Genomic DNA, 13,911 nt, shown 5'->3' on the forward strand with positions numbered 1-13,911 from the left:
TGGCGAATGGCGCATAGAACAATGCCCAAATTTGGCCGAGAGACAGAGATCAAGGGCATGGGGAAGAAGAAATCCAAAAAAGGCTTTTTTTTCATTTTTTCCTCATCTTTTTTCGACATTTTCCGATATTAGCCAATCAGATGCCTCGATTGGAGCAGCAGCTTCTAAGTACTTTTGCCGCTGGGCTGCCTGCTTCTTAGCCGGACCATTACTTAAAATAGATGCTTTTCTGACGCTGATGGGGACAACCTAATACCAGATTCTTGCTCTTGGGTAAATGGACTCTTGGTCATGTTTATAGTAGGTAAATCCAATCACTACAGCTTCTTGAGTTATAGTCTTTTTGTGAACCGGTAATTTTTCTTTATTTTCAGTTGACGGTCAATGGAGTAAATGGATTGATTGGTCTTCCTGTTCAAGAACTTGCGGTGTGGGACAAAAATCACGATCACGAACTTGCACCAACCCGCGTCCCGCCAATGGTGGGGATGACTGTGTGGGAAGCGCATATCAAACTCGAGAATGCAGTGAAAAAATCTGCCCAGGTTAGGCACAAAAACATCCATCTTTCGTTCCAATGAAAACCCTGGGAACTGGGCCTCTATGAAAAATCGGCTGTGGTTTGGAAAAAATTGTAAACCATGTTTTTTGTCTGCAAAATTTTCGTCTGGCGATTCCGTTTAAGTAGGTTACGAGAGGTAATTCAAGAAAATTTGACGCAAGAATTTAGGAAATGCTTGCTTGTGATGACAAATCCTGAACCGAATAAACTGTTTCAACTGCCTGCTGTCGTTTGTTGTTCTTTCAAACATGCAGACTACGTAATGGTTTTCTTTCTTAAAAAAAAATTGTTTTTTTTTTCATAGTGGATGGGGCGTGGAGTGATTGGAAGGACTGGGAGCCGTGTTCAAGGACGTGTGGAACTGGAACGCAGCAACGCATGCGCATGTGCACCCAACCGCGCCCAGCTTTCGGTGGGAGAGACTGTGTTGGTGCCAGTCGTGAAACCAGATCTTGCCAAGGAATACCATGCCCAGGTTAGGATAAATTTTTAGTTTTTAAACGTACAGAATTGGTCAATCTTACTGTCTCTAAAAATTCTGCATCGTATTAGATTCATGAAATATGTACCAGGAGCCCAAAACGTACCACGCCTACAATTCCAATATTACGTCAACTCATGGGCTGCTTATTAGGGAGCTTAAGCACGTGCGTTTTTGAGACGCGGATGGCAACCGGAAGAGAACATTTCGCGTGCCAGGGCAGTGGTGTCTCCCAGATTTTTATACTAATCATCTCAAATGGAGCCAAGATACTTAGGAATGTAAATATGGTTGTGTGAACACAAGTTCAAAGGCAAAACAGCCCACTTCCGGTTGCCTTCCGCGTTCCAAAAACGCGCGTGCTTAAGCTCCGTATTAGCTCTATGGAACGGCATTTTCACAGCTCAAGACGAGTTCTTAAATAAGATTTGGCTTGCACGAGTGACCATTCGCAATCCCATGGGTAATAATTTCTCATGCAAGACTTCTGATCAGCTGGAACGGCCCTAAAAATAACTCGGTCTGTAAAAACGCCGTTTTACAAAACGCAGTACGCTCCCAGTCATGGGCTTCTGATGTGTATTAATGGCGCTAATTTAGTTCACTGAAACGTTTGCTGCAGTGGACGGGAAATGGAGTGTCTGGAAAGACTGGGAACCATGCTCACAGACTTGCGGCACTGGAATTCAACAACGCATGCGCACATGCAATGAGCCACGTCCAAAATTTGGTGGAAAAGACTGTGCTGGTCCAAGTCGTGAATCAAGGTCGTGTCAAGGATTCCCTTGTCCAGGTATATACGTAGACACGCATTTACAGTACTTTCTACTTTCAAATTGAAGAAAAAGCTTTCTGAAAGTAGGAAGGAAGTTCCCAAGGGATCACGGAAACACCAAAGGAAGCTAAGCCAATATGAAAGTTTTTGTAAGTCGTCTGTTTCCAGTCTCAAGACTAACGCTTATAACTGAAACAACCAACAACCTTACTTCAATGTGTTTCATAAGGCAATTTGTTCTAAATATTGTTTTCATTTTTAACGCAGTGGATGGTCAATGGAGTGAGTGGAAAGATTGGGAGCCTTGTTCTGTATCGTGTGGGACTGGGAGACAGCAACGAGTACGCATGTGCACACATCCGCGCCCTGCTTTTGGTGGGAGAGACTGTGTTGGTGCCAGTCGTGAATTAAGGACATGTAACTCAATGCCTTGTCCAGGTGAATTTTTCAGTTTGATTATCCGATAGGTTTGAAAACTCTATATTCGCCGACCGCTTGAGGCCGGCCTAAGGTTAGTCCCAACTAGAGCGTGGAAGTTCAGCGTAAGCTTAGCTAACTTACCATCTCATGCAATCGTTCTACAGTGGACGGTGCTTGGGATGAATGGCAGGACTGGGAGCAGTGCTCAAGGACATGTGGAACTGGGACACAGCAACGTGTACGCTCGTGTACTAGACCACGGCCAGCGTTTGGTGGCAAAGACTGCGCCGGCGCAAGTCGAGAAACAAAATCATGCCGAACAGGACCTTGTCCAGGTGAGAACAACGCTTTTTTAAATCAATATGTAAAATAAAATCAAAAAGGCTCAACACATAACATTAGTATGTCAAGTCTTTATTTGGGGAGGGTATTACATATAAATAGTGCAAGAGGACAAAAAACCTGTCTCCCTCTAGTGAGGAAAACTAAAAAAAAAAACTTACAAATCAGACTATCTAAATTAATTTTAGAAGCCTAAAAATATATCACAAAACCGGTATAATAATATAAGAACATCAATGAAGAAATTCAGGGCAAAAATGAGCCAAAGATTACATGCACTCTCTCGTACAACCAAAACAGCTTGGCCCACGATGTGGTGAATTGATCAACAACATCTGTTACGGAGAATTGCGATTTAATTGCTTAATTTGGCGCGAGAGAAAACTCTCAAAGTCCAGAATGCCGCGTCATTCACTTCCAAAGAAATGTAGTATTTGGTAATAATCAGAGAATATTTAAGTACATTCGCCATTTTCAGTGGTTTCACAAGTATTGTGGGCTCATATTTTGTTTTGCTACATCGCTGACAACACAATGCAGCGCGACGATTTTGCTACTAACTTTTGCGAAATTGCGACCACATTTTCGTATCTTGCCGCAAAATTTCGACTGGATTTTTTCGCTAATTTCCAGCCCAGTCTCCTGATTTTTGGTGCCAACCATACAATAATAAGTAATAAATAATAACAACTTTACTTAAGTGTCAATGGATTTAGCACAAGAGCGCTAATTGGGGACATTAATCAATTTAAATTAAATCAAATCAAATCAAATATTGGTTTTTGTAAAGAGGGGAAAACCGGAGTGACCGGAGAAAAACATCTCGGAGCAGAAAAGAGAACCACCGAACTAACCCCACATATAACGCCGAATATGAGAATCGAACCCGGAGCACATTGGTGGGAGGCGAGTGCTCTCACCACTGCGCGAGAATCGAACCCGGAGCACATTGGTGGGAGGCGAGTGCTCTCACCACTGCGCCACCACTGCGCCACCACTGCGCCACCACTGCGCCACCACTGCGCCACCACTGCGCCACCACTGCGCCACCCCTGCACAAAGGCTTTTCGATTAAACTACCTCTTGGTTGAATTTCCCTTGCCACCAAATAGAAAGGCGATTGCAAAGCGACGGGGAAGCATTGCAACAGGCATCTACTTGTCGTTAAGGTGAGTTTTTGCAGTATTTGGCAATAACTAAAGAACCTTTTCATTTCCAGTGGATGGACAATGGACCGAATGGAAACCTTGGAAGGAATGCACAAGATCTTGTGGTGGTGGATTCCAAACACGTGCTCGCACGTGCACCAATCCTAGTCCCGCTCACGGAGGAAGAAATTGCAGTGGGCGTGGGAGCGAGGCCAGACCTTGTGGAACCGACCATTGTCCAGGTACTTGCCTGCGCTCATCGAATTGTCACTTGTTAAATTTTGTCAGCAAGACGCAATAGGCAACAGGTTTCAGTAAAATGCGCAATGAATGTTGTCCGAGGGTTCCAGATCTTTCCCGCACCAGAAATAATGGTGAGATCAACCGTGAGTTCAAGGAGAACAGGCAAACGCAGTACAAAATTGTTGTGCTGCAGAGGGGATGGGCCAAAATTTGTTCAGCTTTAAAAGTTATCCTGGGTGACCAGTTTACGTAAACACTTTCATTTAACCATTACTTGAAAGTAAGCTCTAATAACTTTGCAAATGTTAAGTTTAAATAAGAGTCGCTGCTGATGTAAGTATCTATTTGTTGGAGGAGAAGACTATGAATATTTTTGGAAAAGGTAATATGCGATCTGATCCGTTTGTCAATGCCGCCACCTTTAATCCTCCTCTGTTTCCTCAAATATTTGTTACTCTTCCTCTTTAATTTTCAGTCGATGGAAACTGGACTGCGTGGGCAGACTGGGGAGAGTGCTCTAGGTCGTGTGGTGGTGGACTGCATTCCCGTTTAAGAGCGTGTACTAATCCTGCTCCGAGGCATGGTGGGAAGGATTGCGTCGGAAAGTCAGATCAAATTCGCCCTTGCAACACGCAGTCTTGTTCAGGTATGCCGCCTTGTAGAGCATTTTTGCCGCGCATTTTTGACCGCACACCGGTCGCTCAGTTGGTTGATTACGTGATGCCATGCCTGAAGTCGTCAGTTCGACTCCAGCCGGGCCAACACTCAGGGTCTTTAAATAACTGTGGAGAAAGTGTTGCCTTTGTAATGACTCTCTCTTAAACTCTGTAGTCTTCTCGGAAGAGGACAATATACCGTAGGCCCCGTCTCACAACTTTTCAATGATCATAACCCTGTGGGACATAAACGAGCCCACGCACTATTCGCAAAGAATAGGCTGGTCTCTTTCCGCCCTGGAGTAGGGCATGAAGTTCCCGACGTTGTGGTCCATTCCCTGTGATGTATCATGCATGGTTGGGAGGATAAATGCTCGGAGATACCAAGCAAGGATAATCTGGCAATGAAGGGATGAGTTCCTAAAAAAACTGTGGTGGTACAACGGTTGAGATAGTAAAACAAGAAAATTCGGTTTTTTCAGACATTTGATGAAAGTCGGATCACCATCGTGAAAAGATTAAATGGCTCACATCTCGAGCCAACTATCACATCAATTTTCTTTTTTTCTCAAAGTGGATGGTGTATGGGGCAATTGGACCAGCTGGACAACTTGTACGAAAACATGCGGCACGGGACAACAGACGAGAACTCGCGCATGTACCAACCCCGCACCAGCTCACGGTGGAAAACAATGCACTGGACAAGCTCAAGAGACAAAGGACTGCAACGCTCAGTCATGCGCAGGTGTGTTCAGATGTCACGTACGTTTATTTTGCTTGTCACGACCTTGTGTGTCATTTAGCAACTCCCTTAAATGCAAATTGCTAGGTAAAACGTGCATAATCCTATAAATCGGGTAGCCAGTGAGGCTCCTTCGTAAAGTTATTGGATGATTCTGTGGCACGAATGTGATTCTGTTCTCTTGAAACCCAACGTGTTCAAAGCAATGTGACACGGATACAAGAGATGACAGGCCAGTCGTAACCCCATCTTAAACTCATCATACGATTTATTTTGACGAAAAAGAATTTTCCATATATACAGCTTCCAGTCTTTTAATTATTTCCTCTGTCGCTCATTCAGATTGCTCCGAAATCGCTGACATCGCTTTTCTTGTCGATGCATCCGAGAGCATGACCAAGAAGGATTTTGAGACACAGAAGGAGGTCATTAAGAGAATCGCTGCAACCTTTGATGTTGGACCAACCAAATCCCACCTCGGCTTAATCACATTCAGTAGCCATGCGCAAGTGCGCATCAAGTTTAGCGAAAACCTTGACCAGCTCACCTTCCAAGCAACTGTGGATCATCTACCGTTTGCGGCAGGTGGCACGCGCTTCGATAGGGCCTTCGAAGTGGCCGCGAAGGACCTCTTCTCTCCGAGTGGCGGTGTTCGATCTGATCTTCCAAAAATCTTAATCATCCTATCAGATGGAAAACAAAGCGCCGATTACGACGCGGTGCCCATAGAGAGATCCGTTATTCTACTCCGTCGTCTCGGTGTACGAATCCTCGCTTTGGCGATTGGAGATCAAGTCGACATGATTGAAATGCGACAGATTGTCGCCGACTCTAAAGACGTTTACCCAGTGAAGGATTTCGATTCTCTTTTGGATGATGTGGAGCACGTTGGAAACAAGACTTGTGAAATCATCAGGAAACCAGGTAATTCATTAAGAATTCACGCATTTGTTTTTGAATCAAGAAAGCCCGATTGTTTATGACACCAACTCCGTTTAAGCTATTTTATTTTTCTCGTAACGTCCACTACGGCACCGAAAACACCAACATGCCAACTAAACATCTTGACGCGCTTTACTTCGAGCAAATGTTAACTGCCTTGGAAACGAACCGAAGAAATGTAAGAGATTAAGAACTAGAATACAATGTATAAAAGGGTTCTTCGAACCGAGAGGGACTGTGCGTAATCGAATTAATTATCGGAGCTCTGGTCATCAAATCTTCTGAGATCTCAGTACCCTTGGAAAATGAGCTCTGAAAGGAGGTCATCAAGGGAAGCTTCAATCTCTCGTACTTGGCCTAGAGGAGTCACCCTTTTCTCGAGTAGAGTTTTGGGAGATTCATCTCGCCCACTCTTGTAAAAGTCAATCAAAACAAAGCTATCTCGGCTTCATGGAATTGTGATACTTTTCGCAGGAAAAAAAACTGTTCCTAAAATAAATTTACTCGGGAAAGGGTTGATTCAAGGAATACGTGGAGATAGAAGCTACCCTTGATGAGCTCCTGGTTCTGAATACTAAGAGTCGGAGGATCTAGTATGCGCATGCGTGCATTTTCCCGCGTCTTGAGGAAGTCGCAAGTAATAGCTTCACTCCTTTCCCCTGTCTTTGTTCCGTTTCATCGCGGTGGAGCAGTTACTCTAGATCTCCGTTTTCAACGTTCAGCTAAACACCGCCTATATGTCTCAATGATTAGTATATTTAATCGCATGGGCCCGAGGACAATAAAGGATTAATTTCACGCGTATTTTCACAGTTTTCACAAAATTGCCCGAGTCGCGAAGCAATGAAGCCAATTTGGAAGACTTTGAAAATACAAGTAAAATTAATCCTCAATTGCACGAGGGCGCATTGCGATTATATGTTTATCATATAAATAGCGAAATTATTAAGGGAAGCCCGTTCAGAGCCTCGACAAATGACAATCAACACGCTCCCATTCGGTTAAAATTCAAGTCACAATAAATCTTTGCTGTCAACGGAAATAGCGCTTAAAATGTATCTTACATGTGGAAAGAAAAGTAGTTTATTCCAGAAGAAGATTGTCTTGTAACTAAGCAACTGTTAACCAATCAAGATCTAGTAATCATGCCCTCTTGATTACCAAAAGTGCTCTCGTGATTAAGAAGAAATGCCCTCCGTCTCAGCCAATCAGCATTCAGTAATTTTCCCCCGTATGTGATAATGGCAGTAAGCAACTCAAGCAATTGCAAAGAACCGAAAAAGTCTAGGCTCGAACAGAACTTCATCCATGACTACGTGATTGATTCTACCATTTGAGGTATAAACCAAATGGGTTTTTTTAGAAGACATGGCACAGGAAACGCTGAGGCGATCTTACCACCATTCATGTTTGTATATAAGGAGGATTTTTTAAGCATTAATTCACATTATTTAAGTGAGTGATCATTTTGGGATTTATAATAGAGCTAGAGATGACTTTTTTCGTGTTGTTTTACATAAGAAAAACAGTATTTCTTTTTATTAGTGAAGAAGAACTAAATTGGAATGATGAGGGATGAAATTCTGATTCTGTTTTGGAAAAATAACACATTGAAATAACAGGGAACGTTAGTCCTTAAGAGTAAGTCGGTCTTTCCTTGTCTTTATATTTCAGAACCGCTCTGCACTGAAAAAGCTGACATAGCATTCCTCATGGATGCCTCTGAAAGCATGACAGAAGATGACTTTGAAAGACAGAAGGACTTCGTAATTAAGGTCGCTGAATCGTTCCACATGGCTCCGAAGACAACGCAGTTCGCACTGGTAACTTACAGCAGTACGGCTCAGTTGCACATCCGCTTCCGAGATCACTTAAATCACGAGTCTTTCAAAACAGTGGTTCAACACCTTCCCTTCGCCGCCGGAGGAACGCGGTTCGACAAAGCCCTCAAGCTAGCTGCAGACGGCGTTTTCACCGGACAAAGTGGAGCGCGAGCAGGCGTTCCCAAAGTGATGATCATTCTAACAGATGGACGACAAAGTCATGATTACAATGCTATACCCATTCAGGACGCCGTGTTACCGTTACGCCAGCTTTCCGTTAAGATTCATGCGGTCGCCATAGGTAGCAACGTGAACCGCTTGGAGCTGCGGAAGCTAGTTGTGAAAGAGGGGGACATATTCAACATCAAAGACTTTGATAATCTAGTGAACAAGTCTCGACAACTGGCAACTAAAACTTGCGATATTATTACTCGACCACCTCCAGGTAAACAAGAATTAGAATTTCTTTAACACTTGAGAAAACAAAGAACAATAATATTTTGTCATTTGCGGTTTGCCGTATTAAGTTTAAATTTTTGATACAATTTCTTAGCTTTGCAAAAGCATGATATCACCTTGCTAGCGATCCAAGATCTCAAATAAAGTGAGCAAGTCGTTTCGCCATCAGGAAGTCTTGTCAACCAACTAGTCAATTAGCCACGAAGAATACTTCTGTTCTTAAGCGTGACAGTTGTTGGACTTTGACAATGATATGGTGGCGAATTGGCTGCTGCTGTCGGGTCTTCGTGATGCATGGTGGAATAACCGTAATCGTCTTCAAAGGACGTCAGTCTGTTCCCGTTCCAATCCTTGCTATCGGCAGAAAACTCAGTGAATAGGTACAGTTTTTTCTTTAGTGACCATCTCATTGCAGTTGCCGATACACAAACAACCTCACCGATTTCCAAGACGTCGAACCTCAAAAGCACTCCCTCCCTCTAGTGAAGAGGTCTATTTATTCACTACAAAGACTGAGCCTCATGCTAACCATATCCTCCTTTCCTCCTCCATTTCAGTGATGAAGTGTTCCGAGGAAGCTGACCTTGCCTTTGTCGTCGATACATCAGGAAGCATCACGGACGAAAATTTTAAAAAGCAAAAAGACTTCGTGAAAGCTTTAGCGTCTTCGTTCGATCCTACCGCAGCGAGCCACCAACTTGCTTTGATATCATACAGCGGAAATGCGCAAGTGGAAGTAAGTTTCAAAGAGAAAATCGATCACAAAGACTTCGAGAAAGCTATCGATCGTGTTCCACATTCCAAAGGCCGAACACGCTTAGACAAAGCCCTGGAACTTGCTTCATCTCAACTCTTCACTGCCAGTGGAGGCACCCGCCCTAGTAAACGAAAGGTGATGATTATTCTGACAGATGGAAGGCAAAGCCAAGACTACGACAATGTTCCTCTCACCGTCGCGGTTCGTCCCTTGAGGGAGCTCGGTGTGAGGATATTTGCTGTGGCCATCGGGGATGAAGTAGATCTTAGCGAGTTGAATCAAATGACAGACAGCAAGGACGATGTAATCCCTGTTAGTGATTTCGATGACTTAGCTAATATGGCCAACGATGTTGCTCTGAAGTCTTGTCGCGTGACTGCACATTCACCAGGTAAATATTAGAGAAAATTTCATTCCATTGGCAGTGTCACGCAAATCTATCCTTAATCAAAAGACCGAAAAACGTACAAAGCACTTTGGAGACCTAAAAACTCATGTTAGATTTTTTTTTTTTACTGCGTGCGCATTAAACTAATGCGCAGAGGCCTTTTTTGCGCACTAATGCATGAAAAGATCAAAATTTGAAAAAGTAGGCCAACCTTTTCGAATTTTGACACGCTAGTTTAAAACATTCGCCACAAATTTGCCATAGAGATTTATACCTCCATATACCATGCCGGTATGGATCATGGCTTGTTATAAATTGGCTACTTGTGGTGATCTTAAAATCTTATCATAAACATGTACAAGAGAGACAACAAAATTAACGAGACGCATATACGTCGTGTAGACATTAAGAAGTGTCCTCATCCCTAAAATCTCAAGTTAGCACCCTAAATTATTCTCTTACGTGAGGAGGGTTTCATTTTTCACGTCAAATTCAAAGTATTTTACATTGCGCATCTTGGAAAGCCTATCGACACCCTAGGGACTGATCAGGATCTTTTTGTTTACTTTTTCTCTACTGTTTTTGTTTGTTGATTTTTTTCTTATTTGCTTGCCAATTTAAGTTGAATGCAAGGAAGACCACATTAACTTAGGCTTCGTCATGGACATGTCCAGCAGCGTCAGAGAAAAAAATTTTAAAATTGAAAGGGACTTTGTTAAAAACGTCGCAGACGCCTTCTCCATCGCGCCCGGGAAGACTGAAGCCGGCGTCGTCGCGTACAATAACGAGGCCAGCCTATGGGTCAGCTTCGGACAACACGGTAGCAACGAAGAATTCAAGGCAGCAGTGGATAAGATTCCCTTCTGGGGAGGTCAAACGCGCATTGATAACGGGCTCAAAATGGCAGCGGCTGGACTGTTTGGGGCCATGAAAACGGAACGTGCCAATTTACCCAAGGTGCTTATCGTGCTCACCGATGGCAAACAGTCCTCTGATCCTAGAGCAACACCATTGGAAGAGGCTGTTCTACCGCTGTTACAGCTAGGTGTCAAAGTTTTAGCTGTTGGTATTGGAGATCACGTTTCCAGGGATGAACTGAAGCTGATTGTTGAAAGCGAACAAGATATTCTCACTGCTGATGATTTTGATGACTTGCTTGCCAAATCTCACCGGATTGCTCGTGCCACTTGTGAGGAAGCAAGACTGTCTTGTAAGTGAAAACATAAATTTAATTAGGTGATGGAACAGCGTCCCAGATTAAGAGATAAGGATTCTTAGTTATTAAACTACTCTTAACTGAATCCGGCTGTGGATAACGACGAATAATAAAAAAATATTCACCGACTTTACTAAAGTCGGTGAATATTTTTTTGAAAGAAATAAACGTTTGTTAGTGTTAGTATTTCATTCGTGTCGGAATTTCAAGGTAAGTTTGATGCGTGTGCGAAATGTGTTTTAAGGTGTAATGAAGTAATTTATAGTGACTCATTCGTGTTCAAGTATTTTAGCTTATAAAGTCCTTTTTTCAGGCAGTTGGCTCCAACTCACTTTAAGTTTAGCGTTATGCCAAGAGCAGTCAGTTATCGATACAGATTTTCTGATCGCCACTGCTACATCAATAAGTGAATACTAGTGCAAGTTTTACCGATGGTGCCTCGGGTATACTTAGAAAAAATCTGAATGTTCTGGATCCGGATTCTCCACCAATAGGCCTGAGGAATTCCGTAGGAATTAGGTCATTAAACTAAATTAAGTAAAAGTGGCATTCCTCGCAATTATGATGATAGAGTTGGTGAATTTAAGGCTTGCATTATCTCTGGGGTTTAAAATGCCTGGTCTTCTTAATTGCCTTTGTGAAGATATACATGATTATGTGGTTTTCGATTGTCTTTCTTTCTTGTTTACAGCTTTCTTTCAAGGAGCAACTTCAACTAAAAAATCGTGCTTCAGAAATGTGGACATTGGATTTGTCATGGACTCTTCGGACAGCACTACCGCGCAGGAATACCAACACCAAAAAGAACTGGTCCAGAAGATCTCGTCCTATTACGACATTTCTAGAGATAACACTCGGGCTGGAGTAATTGTATACAGTGACAACGCTTTCACCACCGTAGGACTCAACAGCTACAAGGACTTGGCGTTCTTCAAGCGCGCTGTTGGAGCTTTGCCTCGTGTCAATGGCGGAAACAGAAAAGACAAGGCGCTTATTACCGCTAGAAGACTTTTCAAAACTAAACGACCGCAAAGCGCTGCTGTGTTTACACAGGCATCCCAAGTGTTGATTTTCGTTACCGAAGGCCCACAAACGGCTGTGGCAAGTTCACTTCCTTTGGAGCGCGCAGTCCACCCACTGAAGAAGCACGGTGTCAGGGTCATAGCCGTGGGGATTGGTAATCAGACAGTTTATCGTGAACTCAGCAGAATTGCGCATGACACTAATGACATTTACCTAGCCTCGTCTTTAGATGATATCGACAAAGTGGCACGTGACTTGATGAAAATCATTTGTAAGGTAAGGGAAAATCTTTGAATCAAAAGTATTGATATCTTCAACTAACTTAATCTCCCATAGCGTTTGTTTCTCAAAGTTCTCTCTGTTTTTTCCCGCATATTCATAAACCGCGCAAAAATACCTTTGAATTTGTAAGCACCGTCCTAAACGGATTTTTCTCTTTCTCTCTCTATTTGCAGTTATGATGAAAGTGAATGACAACCTGAGGTGAAACAAAACATGTTCTATGCATGTCAGTTGGAAACAACGTTAACTGCTTTCTGCAATGGCCCTTTTTAAAGTAGTAAAAGATATCATAATTTCAATCTTCCAAAGCGGAGAAACACTCAACGACTTTAACTGTGTTCACAATGCTTTTCTTAAGTGAACTACAACAGAGTTATATATATTTTTCTACAAAAATACTCCGAGGTCTAATTTCAAGAGAAACCGCACAACATTGGGATGACAGTAATATATCAGTGCAGTTTTATCAGGTCTTGTAAGGCCCCAGTTGTTCGAAGGATGGATATAGCGCTACCTACTGGATAAAATAGACCTAATCAGCTAACTCAGTAGACCGTATTCATAAATGGCGGGCCATTTATAATTCTTTTGTCAAAGTGCAAATTAGCCTACCAAGCCTCGATACCATACAGTGAATTGAAAAGAATTCTTGCTCTAAAATGAGACTTAGTAGTCTAATTTGCACGTGAACAAATGAATTATAAATGTGACCGCCATTTATGAATAAGGTCTATGTTGTACCCAATTCAATAATCCTTTGCGAACAAAACGTTTTGTTCCAGGTATCTCCATATTATTTAAATATGAATACTACATTATCGTGCAAATACAATTCACATAGAAAAATTAATCCTGGGAGATTTGAATTGGGTACAACATTCAGTTAGCCGATTAGATCTTTCACCAGCTATCTACTGCATAACTCAATTGGTTTTGCTAGTTCTTATCCGCTGGATAGCGATTTATCAGATGGAAAGCGATATCCACCTTTTGAACAACCGAAGCAATGCTTGGCAAGTAAAAAATAGAAATTCAGAGAAAATTTCACGATTTTAATCGTTGCAAATAAAGGAACACGGTATTTAAGTAATTTCATAAGAAGAATTAATTAATTAAAAGAAAATGAGATTTCTATTTAATTTTGCAAGGGAAAATGACCTTTGATGTTTCAGTAAGCAAGGTAATACAAAGGGATATACTGCCTAATATGCGTATTTTGTAAATATTGCAATCGGACAAAAATAAAATGACTTTCGTTTGCTTTACCAGTTGAGGGGCGCCCTTATTTGTTATAAAATATATGTAACAAGTTAATAATTGCTTCTGAGTAAGTAGCCCCTAATTTCTGGACGATTAGGCCCCAGAAGAAAACACCTCCATCACTCCAGATAAGACATTGTTCTCTCACAGACAGCTATAAATTGAAAAAAGGGGTCTAGTCTAGCGTAGCAGGCGGTTTGGTGAATGTTAGAAGCTTCTTTCCACCGTCCAGTGAAAGTAAGTCAAAAGAGCAAGCGAAGAGGGCGGAGGTAAGGAGGGGGGGGGGGGAAGAAGGAGCGAGAAACCTCCTTCTCGCCCCCTCCCCCTTCGCTTGCTCTTTTGACTTCAGTGCAGGTTTTCGCACGGCCGTAATGTAAAATTCACTAAACCGC

General features: G+C 42.4%; 1 protein-coding gene across 1 annotated transcript in view; it reads left to right on the forward strand.

Annotated features, from left to right (window-relative positions):
- LOC137968266 (uncharacterized) overlaps nt 1-13,543 on the forward strand; it is a 58,322-nt gene extending 44,779 nt beyond the window's left edge. The window contains exons 19-32 of the mRNA XM_068814876.1: nt 375-545; nt 867-1,037; nt 1,666-1,836; nt 2,086-2,256; nt 2,403-2,573; nt 3,800-3,970; nt 4,447-4,617; nt 5,202-5,372; nt 5,712-6,293; nt 7,986-8,579; nt 9,151-9,741; nt 10,361-10,948; nt 11,646-12,253; nt 12,433-13,543. Coding sequence (XP_068670977.1) covers nt 375-545; nt 867-1,037; nt 1,666-1,836; nt 2,086-2,256; nt 2,403-2,573; nt 3,800-3,970; nt 4,447-4,617; nt 5,202-5,372; nt 5,712-6,293; nt 7,986-8,579; nt 9,151-9,741; nt 10,361-10,948; nt 11,646-12,253; nt 12,433-12,438 — 4,337 coding nt within the window. The 3' untranslated portion in view covers nt 12,439-13,543. The remainder of the gene's footprint in view (nt 1-374; nt 546-866; nt 1,038-1,665; nt 1,837-2,085; nt 2,257-2,402; nt 2,574-3,799; nt 3,971-4,446; nt 4,618-5,201; nt 5,373-5,711; nt 6,294-7,985; nt 8,580-9,150; nt 9,742-10,360; nt 10,949-11,645; nt 12,254-12,432) is intronic.
- The last annotated feature ends 368 nt before the right edge of the window (nt 13,544-13,911 follow it).

This window comes from Montipora foliosa, chromosome 8, assembly GCF_036669935.1.
Source record: "Montipora foliosa isolate CH-2021 chromosome 8, ASM3666993v2, whole genome shotgun sequence".
NCBI lineage: Eukaryota > Metazoa > Cnidaria > Anthozoa > Scleractinia > Acroporidae > Montipora > Montipora foliosa.